This window comes from Narcine bancroftii, chromosome 12 (assembly GCF_036971445.1).
Source record: "Narcine bancroftii isolate sNarBan1 chromosome 12, sNarBan1.hap1, whole genome shotgun sequence".
NCBI classification, from domain to species: Eukaryota; Metazoa; Chordata; class Chondrichthyes; order Torpediniformes; family Narcinidae; genus Narcine; species Narcine bancroftii.
In genome coordinates, this window is record NC_091480.1 from 87304363 (window position 1) to 87319795 (window position 15433).

At 40.1% G+C, this 15433-nt stretch overlaps 1 protein-coding gene across 3 annotated transcripts in view; it reads right to left on the minus strand.

Moving 5' to 3' along the window:
* The window catches only part of LOC138746444 (peptide YY-like), a 21194-nt gene extending 9895 nt beyond the window's left edge, over positions 1 to 11299 (minus strand). Inside the window, exons 1-2 of one of the 3 annotated variants that reach the window (XM_069904620.1) lie at positions 11013 to 11270; positions 8466 to 8653 (exon numbers count right to left, since the gene is read on the minus strand). In XM_069904620.1, the coding sequence (XP_069760721.1) occupies positions 8466 to 8653; positions 11013 to 11201 (377 nt within the window). In that variant the 5' untranslated portion in view covers positions 11202 to 11270. Of the gene's footprint in view, positions 1 to 8465; positions 8654 to 11012 lie in introns of all 3 variants that reach the window. The other 2 variants (XM_069904621.1, XM_069904619.1) reach the window with 2 other exon arrangements.
* Positions 11300 to 15433: the final 4134 nt, after the last annotated feature.

Consider the following 15433-nt stretch of genomic DNA (forward strand, 5'->3'; position numbering starts at 1 on the left):
TCCAATTAAAGTTAATGGAAGATCTTTCCATTTAATTAAGTCTACTTTAATCTGCCTCAATAAAGGTACATAATTTAATTGATATAACAATTGATAGTCATTGTCCACAAATACACCTAAGTATATGATTTTATTTGTCCATCTTAATTTTGTAATATTTTAAAATTCAGAATAATCTTCTATCCAATTGGTAAAATTTCACTTTTATCCCAATTAACTTTAAATCCCAACAGTTCTCCAAATTTTGATAAACACTCCTGTAACTGTTTCAACAATCGCTCAGGCTCGGTCAAATATATCAACACATCACCTGCAAACAGATTAATTTTATATTCTTCATCCTTAATCCTCAACCCTCTAATATCCTCATTTTGTCTAATAGCCTGTGCTAATAGTTCTGTAGCCAATGCAAATAGGGCTGGTGACAATGAGCAGCCCTGATGAGTTGATGGAGTCAAATTAAAAGGTAAAGGTGACTGTCCATTTCTCACCACCCTAGAAAGATCACGGGGCTGCGGATCCCTCTGTTGACCATGTTGTTTGCGCGCATGGCTTCACGTGCGTGCAGATCGGCAGCGGCCAAACTCACCAGGGTGCTGGCACCATCTTGCGGGAACAAGGTCGGCGCCGGTGTCAAGATCGACCAAGCTGGGGTCCTCTGACCCTTGGGAATTGCTGAAATCAACTCCGAGGATTCCGCTGTACAGGTAGGCCTCAATTCTTCTGTACTTTTAAATAACAATTTCTTTTGGAGTTGAGCCTTAGATTTTTTTTTACATTAGTTGCCATAGTAATTTACTATTGTTTAAAAAATTAAAAATATTATTTTTAACTAATTTTAAACAACTTAAAATCGGGTGTTTAATATTCCAGCTGGGAGAAGGTGGAATACACGTCTTGCCTTTACGCCATCTTGCCACGCCCCCACAGGTGGATAGTGTTGTAAAGAGATCTTTTGGCATACAGTAATGGCTTTCATAAATCAAAGCATTGCGTATAGGAGCTGGGATGGTAAAGTTGTACAAGTCATTGGTGAGGCCAAATTTGGAGTTGTGTGCAGTATTGGTCACCTAACTACAGGGAAGATATCAATAGCATAGAAAGCATGAAGAGAAGATTTACTAGGATGTTGCCCAGATTTCTCGTCTGTGCCAAACCATTTTCAGGAACTGAATTACTAGGAAAGGTTAAACAGGTTAGGACTTTATTCCTTGGAGCATAGAAGAATAAGGAGAGGTTGGATAGAGGTCATGAAAATTATGAGGGGGATAGACAGAGTAAATATTGATAGGCTTTTTCCATTGACAAAAGGCAAAGGAGGAAAAACCCAACACCCAACCCCAACCAACCAATTTTCCCCTGCAACCGCTGCAACCGTGTCTGCCTGTCCCGCATTGGACTTGTCAGCCACAAACGAGCCTGCAGCTGACGTGGACATTTACCCCCTCCATAAATCTTCGTCCGCGAAGCCAAGCCAAAGAAGAAGGTAAGATACAAACCAGAGTACATGGGTTAAGAGTGAAAGGGGAAATGTTTAGGGAGAACCTGACAGGGAACTTCTTTACTCAGAGAATGGCGGGAGTGTAGAATCAGCTACCAGCTGAGGTGGAGAATGCAGGCTCAATTTTAACATTTAAGAAGAATTTGGACAGCTACATGGATGGGAGAGGTATGGAGGGTTATGGACTGCGTACAGGTCAGTGGGACTAGGCAAAAAAATGGTTTGGCACAGACGAGAAAAGCAGAAGGAGCCTGTTTCTGTGCTGTAATGTTCTACAGTTCTATGACTAGAAAGCATACAATAGCCTGCATGTTTGAGATTGAAAATATATTAGTAGACAAGTGGTCAAGAATGAATAATTCATGATGAAAAATTAGATACATATTCAGCATTTACCTTTGGGAACTTTGAAACAAATTCACAAATGTTTAACCAGAAGTTGAAATGAATTGACCAAAGATAATCCTGATTACAAGCTAGTAAATTGAATAAATCCAATTATTATTATATTTTTTTTTATATACTGTATAGATATATATATTATTCCTCTGGGTTTTCTGGTGACCAGGACAATTGGGAGATACTTCAGTGCCGTTTCCAAAATACTGTTCGGTGTCGAAGCCAGGACAAAGGAAAATCCTGGCAGACTACCTATCAAGAGTGGCATCAGCAGGAAGTCCACTCCTCTCCTCTTCCAAACTCCACAAAAAAAAAAGCTGGCATGAAGGCAAGGATATTACTGTATGATCGAATTATCTCTGAATCAGTATCAGCATTTATTGTCATGAACAAGTAGTGAAATTTGGTGATTTGCGACAGCATTCATATTAGGATACTCCTCTTCAAAAATTTTAGATAACTGAAGTTAAATTTATAGTTTTGCCTCTCATCTCCAATTCAGGATATTAAATAGTAATTTCACACCATTTCTCTAATTTTTTTAAAAAATAGTCAACTACATTGCCAAATGTTTCCATTAGTGGTGAAAATGGTGCAAGACAAATGCCTCCATGTAGTTAAAAATGTTGGAATTGTGCCAGTTTGGCTATTTATGCTCAAAATTTATTTTGGATTAATAGAAACAATGAATTTTTCGACAACAATTCATTGCAAGTAATACATTAAATCACCTGTGCGGTCCTTAGTTTTGGGGGTGGAGTGTGGGCACAAAACAAAACACAACCCTGAAATACAATGAGGGATCAAAGCCTATCTGCCAGTCTCTCCATTAACATTGGGTTTTTTTAATTTAAAAAAAAATACAGAATATAGGACTCAATTAATATAATAGCAATAATACATTGAATATAAAAATCATAGAAAAATATTCTTAAGGTCCAAAAGAAAAGGAGAGGCTCTCTTCTCCCAAAGCCCCCTCCCCAGATTCGAAAGGGGACAGACAGACAAAAAGAAATAAAATAGAAAAGAAAAAGCAACAGGACCAAGGTTCGATATCTCAGAGTCACATCATTTAAAAGTATTAAATTTCTAATAAGGAGTACACCAATTGACAAATATCAAAATAAATTAAACCATCTGGGTATTTAAGTAATCTAAATAAGGATGCCGAATTTCGACAAACATACTATATCTATTACAAGTCATCTTTTCATGGGGAATGCAACTTAGCACTTCCACATTTCAACAATCATTATGAAGTAGGGAATCAGATTTCTGTGATATTGCTATACATTTCCTGGCTATTGCAACATACCATTAACACCATTAATGCCACATGTAGGTTGGTTACATTGGCAACATATTTTCTTGATTCTGAACCAAGCATAAGACTATTCTGGGATTTAAATGCAGAACTTAGGTTAATATCTGCTAATTCAAGTGAAGTACATCATACAGTGCACTCCCTTCATAAAGTAGGAAGTTACCTTGATGTTAATTTCTTTGAGTTTAGATGTCAGCAGGGGTAACAGGCCCTTTCAGCCCACAAGCCAGCCAAATACACCCACAACTCCACAACTTTTGAACAGTGGGAGGAAACCGGAGCACCCAGAGGAAACCCACGCAGACATGGGCAGAACACACAGAGAGCATTGGATTTAAACCTTGGTCCCAGTCACTGGCACCATAACAGCATTACACAAACCACTATATTAAACGTACCACCCCTTGACTAATAAACCATGACCTCAACTAATATGCACTGCCCATGAAGTGGAATCTTGATGTACAAATCCATAAATCCTGGCAGTAGCAGTAGTCACTGAGGAAGGGAGGGATAAAGAAAGCATATGGACCTGCTGACCTTCATCAGCCATGATACAGAATATAAAGGCAGGGTCATCATGTTGCCCTTGAAGTATTGGGTACAATTCTGATGGTCTCATTATAAGAAGGATGGATGCGATGGCCCTGGAAAGAGTGCAGAGGAGATTGGCTCAGATTTGATCATCTGGGTTCATTTTCCCTGGAGCAGAGACTGAGGAGTGATCAAATACAGGAATTCAAAATGATCATGGAGACTGGAAAGGATAAATAGTAAGAAGATTTCCCCAACCCCGCCCCCCCAATATCAGAGGCAGGGCCAAGGGATTTTTTTTTCCCCCCACAGGGAATGGTTGGAATCTGGTAAGTAATTTGAGAAGGCAGTGGAAGGAGATGCTTTCACAACAGTATAAAAGGTTATGGACCTAATGTGAGTAAATGGAATTATTATAGATGTTCACTGATTAGCATGGGCACAGTGAGCTGAAGAATTTAAAGGACTCTCTCAGGAACAATCTCCCAAAAATAACAATGGGAGCTTGGCTCAAAACTTTCAAGGCCTGGAATGGCAAGATTTTTGAGAGACAAAGGGTTTTAAATAGGCAAATTAATCAACTTAATTAATTTTAAGTTAATTAAAATTAATCAACTTTTATTTCATATTTTTTCTTATAGCATAGCATGCCATTCAGTCCATCAGGTCTATGTTCCCATTAGTCCCATTTTCCCTCTTATTTCTGCCCCTTGACTCATGGACCATGCCTCAACCAATGTGTACTATCTGGTTGGTATTCAACAATGATGCTTTCAATTTTTTAACAAAATTCATTGTTTGGGAAGTATATTGGATCAGAAGAAAAAAAAATTCCATTGTATTTTGCTTTCAAGAGGTTTTTACAGGAGTATTACAAGCAATGCTTGATAAGTGGTCTTCGAAGCTATGAGAACAGATGAGCAAAAGTATATGAATTTAGGAGAAATCTTGAGGAAGCAAAGAAAGAGTTCACAAAGTGAAGAGTCTAGAGGAACCATTCTCAACAGTCCACAGCACATTTATGTTCCTTTTTAAAATTTATTGTGTTTTATGTGGTCGGAAGGAGAGAAATACGGAAGAAACAAACTAAACTTGACTTGTTCACAAGAAAGGGGACCCTTAAACTTTGAACAGAATCCAAACGGGGCAATAGCCCCCCCCAAAAAAAGGTTGACAATGCTGATTTGGAGTAAGAATTCAGAGATTAGGGCCAAGACAACTGAAAAACTGACCATTAATGATGTGGTGAGTAAAAGCAGAAATGCAAACGAAACCAAACTGGAGGGGAACAAATGTTTTCAGGTTCGGAAACAAGAATGAGAGTTTTAGAATTAAGGTGTCTAGGAATGGCCAAGAATGTTATAAAGACTTCATGCAAGTTCAAAAATGGGGAAGCAGTCATTTGACAAACTCAGTTTTACGAAGGTGGAAGTTGGAATAACGACTGGGGCTTCTTTGCATTGGTGACATTATCGAGGGTGTAATCTGTAAAGTATAGGGGGTTTTTCTTTGAAGAGAAATTTGATGACCTCAGATCTGATGAGATTTTCTCATTTGAGGAGGAGAAAAAAAAAAACAGTAAACAGATTAGCCAAAGAAGGATATTGTGGTGTATGTTAGTGGGAATATGAATGAGGAAGCAGGAGATGGATCTCATGAACATGGTGAGAAGATGGAGTGATAGAAGATAGACTACTGAAATATAGAAGGTCATTGCAGGACAAGAGGAAAATCAGGTGTGGGAGTTAAGGAATAGAGACCTAAAGCAAATCCAAGGGAAATTTAAAAAAAGAGTTCCTGACTTCCTTGCACTTGTGTTAGATGTGAAGTTGGAACAGGCAGATGCGAGGATGAAAATTTCGAAAAGATATATTATTCAATTAATAATTCAAATATAAAGTTTCAAATGTTGAGGGGACTATTCTTGGATTACTTTCATAATCTCTCAACATAACATTTTTCTAAATGTTTATATTTGCCATTTTATTCTTTGAACCAAGTACATATTTTCATTAGTCATACAACTTCAGTTTAGAATCCCACTGCACATGGAAAAAAAATCTTATTTTTCTCCTTTTTGTTATAATTTTGAATTATGGTTATATGCCTTATAGCTTCATGAGTTATTAAATTTGTCATTAATATTATGTATTCCATAATGGTTTTGCATATGCACGTTTACTTTTTTTGAAATTAATAAAAATATTTAAAAAGGAAAGATGATATCTGTTATAATTTTGTGCAGGTGATCATTAAGCTGCTTCTTTGTGAATATCTTGGAATTCTTTCTTCCCCTCCTTCACCTCAGAATATTGGAGATTCATATGAAATGACATTTTCAGTCTCAACCCAGTTCACAGGGGATTATTTCCATTCCAGAGTTGTTTTTGTCCCATAAAATTAAAGCTGAATTTATTTCTGGGTTTTACAACCCAGAGTGGAGAAGAGGAAGAGCTTTTTGTTAAATTCATCCTGATAAAGAAAGCAAACCATGCTGTTAAATTGGCTAAATGTTCGTCATGTTTAGACAAAGTGCTTGTACAGGTCGTCCTCAACTTACAACCATAATTGGGACTGAAGGATTGGACATAACTCAGATTTGCAGGTCTTTATGAGGTCGTAAAGAAATTTCAACAAATGAACCTTTAATAAAGAATTTCAGCACATGTACAGTATTTTTAAAAAATTTTCGTCATATGTGCGGGTGGATGTAACTCGGGTGGGTCGTAAGGTCTGTACTAGGAACCCACTAAGTACTCTGACATCACTCTAGGCATACTGCTTAACCCATGCAGATTAAAAGAACTTAAAATAGATTATATTGCCAATTAGTCACCATCTGCTGAAGGTACACAAGTTGTTTATTTTCTTCTCTACAGACTTTGATTTATGCTCTGCAAATTTCCAAAGTAGTTAGCTTTTATTCCACATTCCCTTCATTCACAATTTTCCCCCCTCTTTTTATAACAGTTGTGATGAATCTACTTTATATTCTTTCCAGGGAATTCTTTTTGACAGCACTCCAGGACATAGCAATCAAAAAGCCACTGCTGAGAAGTTACGATCAGTAAGCTGCTGACATGTACAAAAGGAAAGGGCCAGATTTAATATTTAAGAAGGGACAGGAGCATCAGTAAAGCAGAAGGTTAGGAAGTTAATCAGCCCCATCATTCCATCTTGGCAATGTGGTCACAGTCAATCAAAAAAGGTTCACCACAGGTTATATTTTAAAATCAGCTTTTCCTCATCTGCTGGTAGAGTTATGGGATTGTCTGAGCGTTGCATCAATGACAGGATTTAATCTCTAAAATGCAGCGGATGGGACCATAGATAGAGGAAAGCTGTTACTGTGCCCGTGGTTGCAAGATGAAACCCCTAAAGTGCATTACACTACTTCATTCGGAGTAAACTGGGAATAATGTACAGAAATTACACACAAATACTAAGGTGCACTTTGATGCAAATAATTTGAACATCTTTTAAAATGATTGTTTAATATTTAAAATAGTATGCTGGAGTGCTCAAAATCATTTTTAACCCTCCCCCCCCCCCCACACCCGCCCAGCGTATCACAGAATAGGGAAGAATGTTGTGGAGTCCAGAGGATCAGGACGGTGGCCCAGCCTTCCCTTCTCAAGGGCAATTAAGAGCGAAACAAGACATGCTGTCCTTGGCAATGGTGCTTACATTCCAATAAAAGAAACATTGTGATTCCTAGCGTTAAATAGGATGGACACTGCAGAGCGTTTCCAGCACTTTTTAATTTAAGGAAACAGACAAGTAAAACAAATATTCAGAACGCATGGGTACTTGTTTTACTGTATTTTAGAAGTGTTATGATTCCAACAAGAGTAGCTCTCTTGCATCCTACTGCGACTACAATTCGCAAGTATGTTCTGCCTCTATGTGCTTTGATATTTTGAGGTCATAGGAATTATTTTAAAATTGGAAGTTATTTATTTTCCATATTCTCTGATATCATGTGTACCTTATGAAATTTGGTCTCAACAAATTTTTTATTTGCTGATACCAGAAGTATTTAGAAATTAAATGGCTTTTTTTTCTAAAAAATGTTCATTTTCCTACAAAAATAACTTGCAGAATGGTTTGGGGGGGGGGGGGAAGGGGGAGGTTTCAATTCAAAGACAACGTGTAAAGATACAGCTGCACTGTCTGAAACAGAAACCGAGAGTGCCTTAATTTCATTTTGGTTACTTCACGCGCACCAACTATGGCCAGTACTTCGTGACCACTGACATTTTGAGTGTGTGGCCGTATTGTTAACGCGAGCAGGCTATGAGAAACAGTGAGAACAGCCTGATGCACTTCCACATTACCGTCGTGATTATTCCCCGCACGTCCAGGAAAAGGTTCTTCCAGAGGTCATGATCAACGGCAGATACATGCAAGTTGCTCAACGTATATGCAATCAGAGTCAGTTTCTAGTGGAACTTGCCTGATGAGTGGGGTGAACTTATCAGTAAAAGCAACAGAGAAGCATATGTTTATACTGTTTTGAATAAAACAATGTTCTATTCATTCCATAACAAAGGGAGTACAGTATTCAGATCAATCACATGGTATGACATCTTAGCACCTCTTACTGATCTGCAGCAGGAACTTGTGCGAGTTATTAATATGCGGTGTGAATAGATGCTAAGTTGGCTGTTATCTTACATATTCAAAGATGTGCGGTTCCAGTTTTACCTCTGCCGTGTGATGAGATTGATGTAATGTCGGAGAGCAGAGTAGTACTTCGCCAGTTCCTCGGGAGGTGCATCTTCTCCTGGGTTCTCAGGCTTAGGAGGGTAAGCATCGACCAAGGTCCCTAGGCAAACCAGCACACACACAGCAAGGACGAGCAGGGTGGTCCAAGGTTTTTGCCCAGTCACCATCTGTCTCAAAGCGAGGAAGGCAACAACAACAAAAAATCAGTGCAATTAACTAAAATTCAGCAAAAGGAGTTCAGTGGATTTAGATTCTAGACATTGTTTTACTATTTAAATTATTAATCTTGGGCCAGCAACAACCTTAAAATTTAAAAGCAGAGTCTTTACAAAGACTGCTGTTAATAAAAGAATGGAGCTCAACAGCCTTTCATTGAAATTTGTCAAACAGTTTAATTAAAATTTTATGTTGGAATGTATAACATTGTTCTTGGTGAAACGCAAAAGTCCGCAGAACCAGTGATTGTTAATAAAAATGCAGACGTGTTGGAGGAACTCAGCAGGTCTTGCAGTGTCCATAGGAGGTAAAGATATATCGCCAATGTTTTGGGCCCCAAGGTATCTCCCTCAAGGTATAAAAGCAGGCAAGCACCTGAATTGAAAGGCTGGGGTGAAGGAAAGAAAAGGCAGGTCAAGGAGTACAGGCCAACAGACGAAAGGTGATCATTGGACAGGAATAGGGGTCAGCCTGGTTCGGAGAAGTGCCAAGGTAACGGTTTTGAGGAAGAAGCTGGAGGGTAAATTTTGGTTCAGGAGGCACCCGCCAGAATATCTGAACAAAGTATCTCTTGCTTACGAGAGAAGCTCAAGGACAGGATCTGCAAAAGTGAGGTCGGACTATTCTGACAAAGGCTGATTCCAAAGAAAAGTTTATCAAGTAAATTGAAAGAGGAGAAAGGAATGTGGACTGTCTATTGCCTTCCATGGATACTGCCTGTCCTCCTGTTCCTCCAGCGTCTTTCTCCCCCCCAAAAAATCCTCCTTTGAGTCTTGAATCGTTTAAATTATCTAAATAAGCAAAACATTGTGATGTTCTACTTGACTCAAATGATGTTTAAAGATTGGCTGAATAAACAAAGATACAAATATCTGAAATGAAATATTACCACATGTAAATGGAACTCATATGACCATGTCTTTACTCCAACCTCGGTAACTGCAGACTTTCCTATTTTACTTCATATAATCATGAATTAGACAGCAAACAGGGTGAAAGCACAAAAAATAATTCAGAGGTAAAATAAAGAGATAGATAAATAGGAATAGAAAATGAAAAATATTGAATAGTTTTCTGCATTATTAAATAAAGTACAACTTGTACTGAATTATCAATCACATCTCACATTTCTTGTGACTAAGTATCATTACTGCAAATTCCTGAAATGCAAGAGAAATGGGAAACATTTTACTTACATTTATACTGTTTCCAGACATCAATGTATTAAAAGAATGAATGCAAGATTTTTAATTCAATATTATATTGGGAGAGCAAATGATGCACAAAGAAGTTTTGAGGAGTTTCAATAAATAATCTTGGTATTATCAGAATGCTTTCAGGATATACACTTTTAGTTCAGTTTCATGTTCTACTTAAGGAGTAAAGACTTCACCAAAAATACAGAAATATTGCTGATCTGCACCAAGAATGCAGAATCTTGTGCATTAGAGCTTCTCCTATTAGGAGTTCAGAAGATGAATTATTTACACTTGTGACAAGAAAGACAGTGAAGCAAATGGAGAAAAGTTACCACTGAGTTACTGTTTTTTTAAAATCCATACTAGGGATTTTCTTTTTGCATACCGAACTCCAACAATTGAGCAGAATTCAGGTAAATGAACTGTGATTCCAAATATAGAGGTCTCTGCTGGTCCCACTCCCACTCACTTGTGATTCAGACACCAACACAAAATTAACCATCTAAAGGTCTAGTTCTGCTACCCAGAATTATCGTTGTACCATTAAAACTTCTGCCAGAGATGCGGAAAACAGAAAAGACGTCGCAACATGAAGGGGTTTGTCACACCTCGGCAATACTCCTCACTGGTACCGTTTATACCACCAAACAACATTCATATGGTCTTTCACTTCAAGGAGCGTTTCGTATTTTTTTTAGGGGAAGTTTTAATGCTCAACAGTCAATCGAAGCAGGAACAAAACCATTTGTTTCACCAACCACGAAGAAACTCTGTTTCCCAGGTGAGAGCAGTTGAGTTTGAAGATTATTCCTGAATGAGCTGGGGGATCTTCTGAACCTTCTCCGCAACCCCGCCCCACCACTCAAAGGTACAGCCAGCAATGAACAAAATATAGCAGCGACTTTTGTCATTAGAGCTACGAATATTGGATGGCACAGACTTTGAGATCAGTGGTTGCCCTCACTGAAGTTTCCAGGCGCGGGGTGGATCCCCTTCGACAATTTGAAGATCTGGGGGTGGGGTGTCGAGGGAAGTTGGGGGGGGGGGGTGGAGGTGGAAGGCAGTTTAAAGTAACTTGGCATTGAGATAAAGTAAAGATCATGTTACTCACGTCTTCCTTTGTCTGAGTGTATTGGCAACGAGCAGACAATCCTAGTCTACCTGTCTTGATTGATTTGCTCGGCGTCCTCAGTTTGCTTCTGTCTGCTGATCCACAGCTCAGTCCCTTTTTATATGTGCGGACTCTAAGACCACGAGGGAGGCGCTTCTTTGTCATCTCCTCCTTTAACTTACTTTGCATTAATGAATTATAGAAAAATCGATATCCACTCAACGCCTTTATTACCCCGCGCGGGTAAAAATCATTTAAAAAATACATTTCTATCCCGTCTTTTTTTAAGAAGTAGCCGAGAAAGAACAAAGGGACAAGGATGAGAACTGACATTCAGGAATTACCTTGATGCCCACTGGGTCAGCTCCATGAATACGTGCAATACTTGGGAGGAGGTGACAATCTAAATGACTTTAGATTGCAAAGCTATACTAATGTCAGCGTTTTGAATAAACTTTCGTCTGTTATGCGTTGTTTTAATGACTTAGGATTTTGCCTCAATATGACGTTGCGATCAAAGCAGTCAAGTGAGTGAGGGAAAGTTTGTGGGAAATGTCAGGGGTACCTTTCTTTTTAACTCAGAGTGGAGGCAGGTACAGTAGGGACATGCATGTCAGATTGGGGGAAAAAAATCAGATTGCTTCACATCGTGGGCTGAGGGGCTGTCATATTTGTTCCATTTTTGTGCAAATTCCATTTAAATTCAATGGAATTCAAGTTAAAATTAAAAACAATTTTAACTGAAAGTGTCCTGAAACCTCTTTAGGGATTTTTTTTTAAATCAATTGCTGTGCTTTTTGCAGAAACTCAAAAATGTAAACCCCAAAATAAAACTTGAGTGATAGATTTAATTATTTCGGTTTTACTTTGTTATTGGCCCCTCTCCGTCGAATTCGTTTCTTGCCTATTAGTCGAGTCAACTTTTGATTCGCTTGCATTTGAGAGGTTGCGTGTCTGGTAGAGGGAGTCCATCCCAAAAGAAGGATATAGTCATAGGTTACCACATATATAAGGCATATATATGTGTGTGTGTGTGTGTGAGTGTATGTGTGTGAGTGTATGTGTGTGTGACTGTGTATGTGTGTGAGTGTGTATGAGTGTGTGTGTGTGTGTGTGTGAGTGTGTGTGTGACTGTGTGTGTGACTGTGTGTGTGTGTGTGAGTGTGTATGAGTGTGTGTGTGTGTGTGTGTTTCCAAAAAAAGTTTAAACGGTATGGCTAAAACAACAAATGCAAAGACACTGTATATATTTATAAAATATACACATACATATGACCATGACCTCCTTTTGGAATGGCCAGCCTATCTGGTAACATGGAGAAACAGATGGTGACAGTGAATCTAAGCTCAACGTCGTGCATTAACCTTAATTGAACCTGCAAGTGTCTTCATCCAAGCAAAAACAGTGACACGACAAGGTTCTTTCAAAGTTTGGTCGGGGCGAACCATTCGCACATCCTTATCCTTCTAAGAATAAATCTGGGCCAAGATTTTAAAACGTTCTCTTTGACGTTCTGACAATGCACCCGCTGCCACAGATGCCGCCTGGAGAGACCTCGCCCCAGTTGTAACCGCAGTTCACACGCTGTGGCGGCCAAGTGGCGTGTACCCGAGGGAGTGGTGGGACCAGACTCGCCCACAGCCCATTGAAGTGTCGGGAGAAGACCTTAGGGTATTAGCAAAGTGCTGAGGGATGGGATCAACGCGGGTGGGTCCCTGCTGGTGAGCACAGGCGTGATGGGCCGAGTGGCCCGCTTTCTGCTAGTTCTGCAATTCAAAATACCAACCACTTCCCCTCACTCGAGTTTGTGCACGTTGTAAAAGGTACAATGAGCATTGATTTTGTTTGACATTCCACATGACAGGATCCGCTGACTCTACGGTGTTGAGACAATAATATCCATCCGTTTCACACTCTCGCAGTCACAGAATATGACTGACTGCCTCAATGCCAGCCTCTATCCCGCATCATTGGTTCCTTGAAATTTTTTTAACGATTTTGGTCAATACCTGCTTGCAGCAGGAGAACGAAGTTAAATGCACTGAAAAACAATACAACCAGGCGAGCTATTTGGAACTTTTTTTTCTATCCATCAACCATGCAAGGTGCAGAAAGAGATTGCAGGTGGGTGAGAAAGATAGAGACACGGGGACTGCAGATGCAAAGCGCCGCTGGAGAAACCTCAGCGGGTCCAGTAGCATCTGTGGAGGAAAGAAATGGCCCATGTTTCGGCGACTTTTGGGTTTAACTGCAGTGTCCTTCCAGCGCTGCTCTGATACTCCTCCCTACAATCTTCCTTCTCGGGGTGATTTCTCAGCTCGTACCCTGCGGTTGAATGAGTGCTCCTTCCTCCCTGCTATTTGCCCCGAAAACGTGTAGGCGTCGCAATTAGATAAGCCACCACTCTCTTCTACAGCCAGACCTCATGACTCCACACCTCTCTGGGCGGGACGCCTTGCGAGTTGTTCCCGGAGTGGTTTTTTGAAAACTATTCTGAACACTTTTGAAATTGTTTTAAGCACCTTTAAGCATCCCAGTAAATGTCCCGGGATAGGAATGAGGGTTTGGCCATTCACACCTAACTGGGACACTTTCACACTTGCAACGGTTTATCCCCTGCATTTGGTCTGTTCTACCTTTAATAGGAAGTCGCTGCAATGCAATTGTCCCTTTCAAACTTGTCTGATCTGGGGTGGGGGGGGGGGGTTGTACTAGGGGTCAAGGTGGCAATCCCCGGTGTGAGATGACATATTCCGACACTGGGCGTTGGGCAGATTTTGCTTTCACACTTGCCACTTTAAAAACCGGTTGGCACTCGGTTCCTGGGATCACTGGCAAGTGTGAAAGGGGCTTGAGAAGTGGAAGATGATTTTAGCAACAGGAATTATTTAATTTTATGGAGGTAGTAACTTGACATTCAGTTTAAGGGGGTTAAAACACAGTTGGGATTGAGATACTGAGCCATGATCTGAATACATTTTGACTTTGGGGGTCTCTCGGGTGTAATTATGACCACCTCACTGAATAGAAAGGCCGTTAATCTGCTCTATCTGCACCAGTGACAGGTTCTCCCAGTGGCCAACCATTTCAATTATGTGCCCCACTCCACTGACATGGCTGTCCATGGCTTCATGGACCATCAAAACAAGACCACATTGGAGGAGCAACACCTCATTTTTGAAACACCTGGGCCCTCTCCAACCGGATGGCATTAACGTCGAATTCTGCAGTTTCTGCTAGCCGACTCCCTGTTCTCCCTCTCTTCTCCATCCCACTCTCTACTTTCCTCCATCCCTCCATCCCTTCCCTCTCCATTCACAGAGCCATCCCTCCTTGTCACCGTTTACTGGTGCTCCCTCCCAACCTTACCCACCTATTACCTCCTGCCTGTTGGACTGTGCTCCTCCTCCTGCCCCTCTCCCTCCCCGCCATTTTATCTGGGTAGCTGCCTGCATTTTGATGAAGGGCTTAAGCCCAAAACATTGGTTAAGTCTCTTTATCTTTGCCATGTGTTTGACCTGTTGAGTTTCTCCAGCATTGTGTTTTTACTTCGGCTGTTATTACACTCCATTACAAACATTTAGTGAGAGGGTTTTTGGGCATATTTTTTTTAAATGACTTCAATAATGCAGTTGTGGATTCTATTGTTTGAACAAATAAGGTGTTCTTAGATCGAGGAAGACAGAGGATACTCCAGATTCTGGAGTAACAAACTGCTGGAGGAACCACATCAGAAGGGAAGGGAAGAATTGTTCCCAGTTTGGGTCTAAACCCTGTATTGCCTGAGAGTGGAGAGAAAATGTAGCCTATATATGCAGTAGTGAAAGTGACCCACCACCCTCCCCCCAGAATGTTGATGGCATGCAGTCATTCTGGATGTCACCATTGACTAGAAACTCTTCAAGGCTAACCACACATGTACAAAACCAGGACAGAGGTTCTGTTTCCTGCAGTGAGTGATGAATCCATTGCTAGCCAATGCCTTTCACATTATTTACAAAATAAGTCACAGGCTTAATGAAAATTCTCTCTAAATCTTTGAGCATATAACACCCTTCTTGATTGGTATCTTTCTTTACTTCTTTAAATAGTCATTTGCTCCACCCCCATTGCACAGTGTTACTTGGATAACACCTCCCAAACCACTGCCCTCTACCACCAAGAAGGACAAAGGTAGCAGGTGCATAGAAACACCACCACCTGCATGTTCCTTTACAACCTACACATCATCCTGACTTGGAAATAGATATTCCCGTTCCTTTTATGTAGCTGTGTCATGACCCTATGACTCCCTACTCAAAAGCATTTTGTAAGTATCTTCACAAAAAAAACAGCAGGAGTTCATGAAAATGCTGATCAGAATTCCCTCAAGGACAATTCGGGATGTACAACTAGTGTTAACCTTGCTAGTGATGTTCAG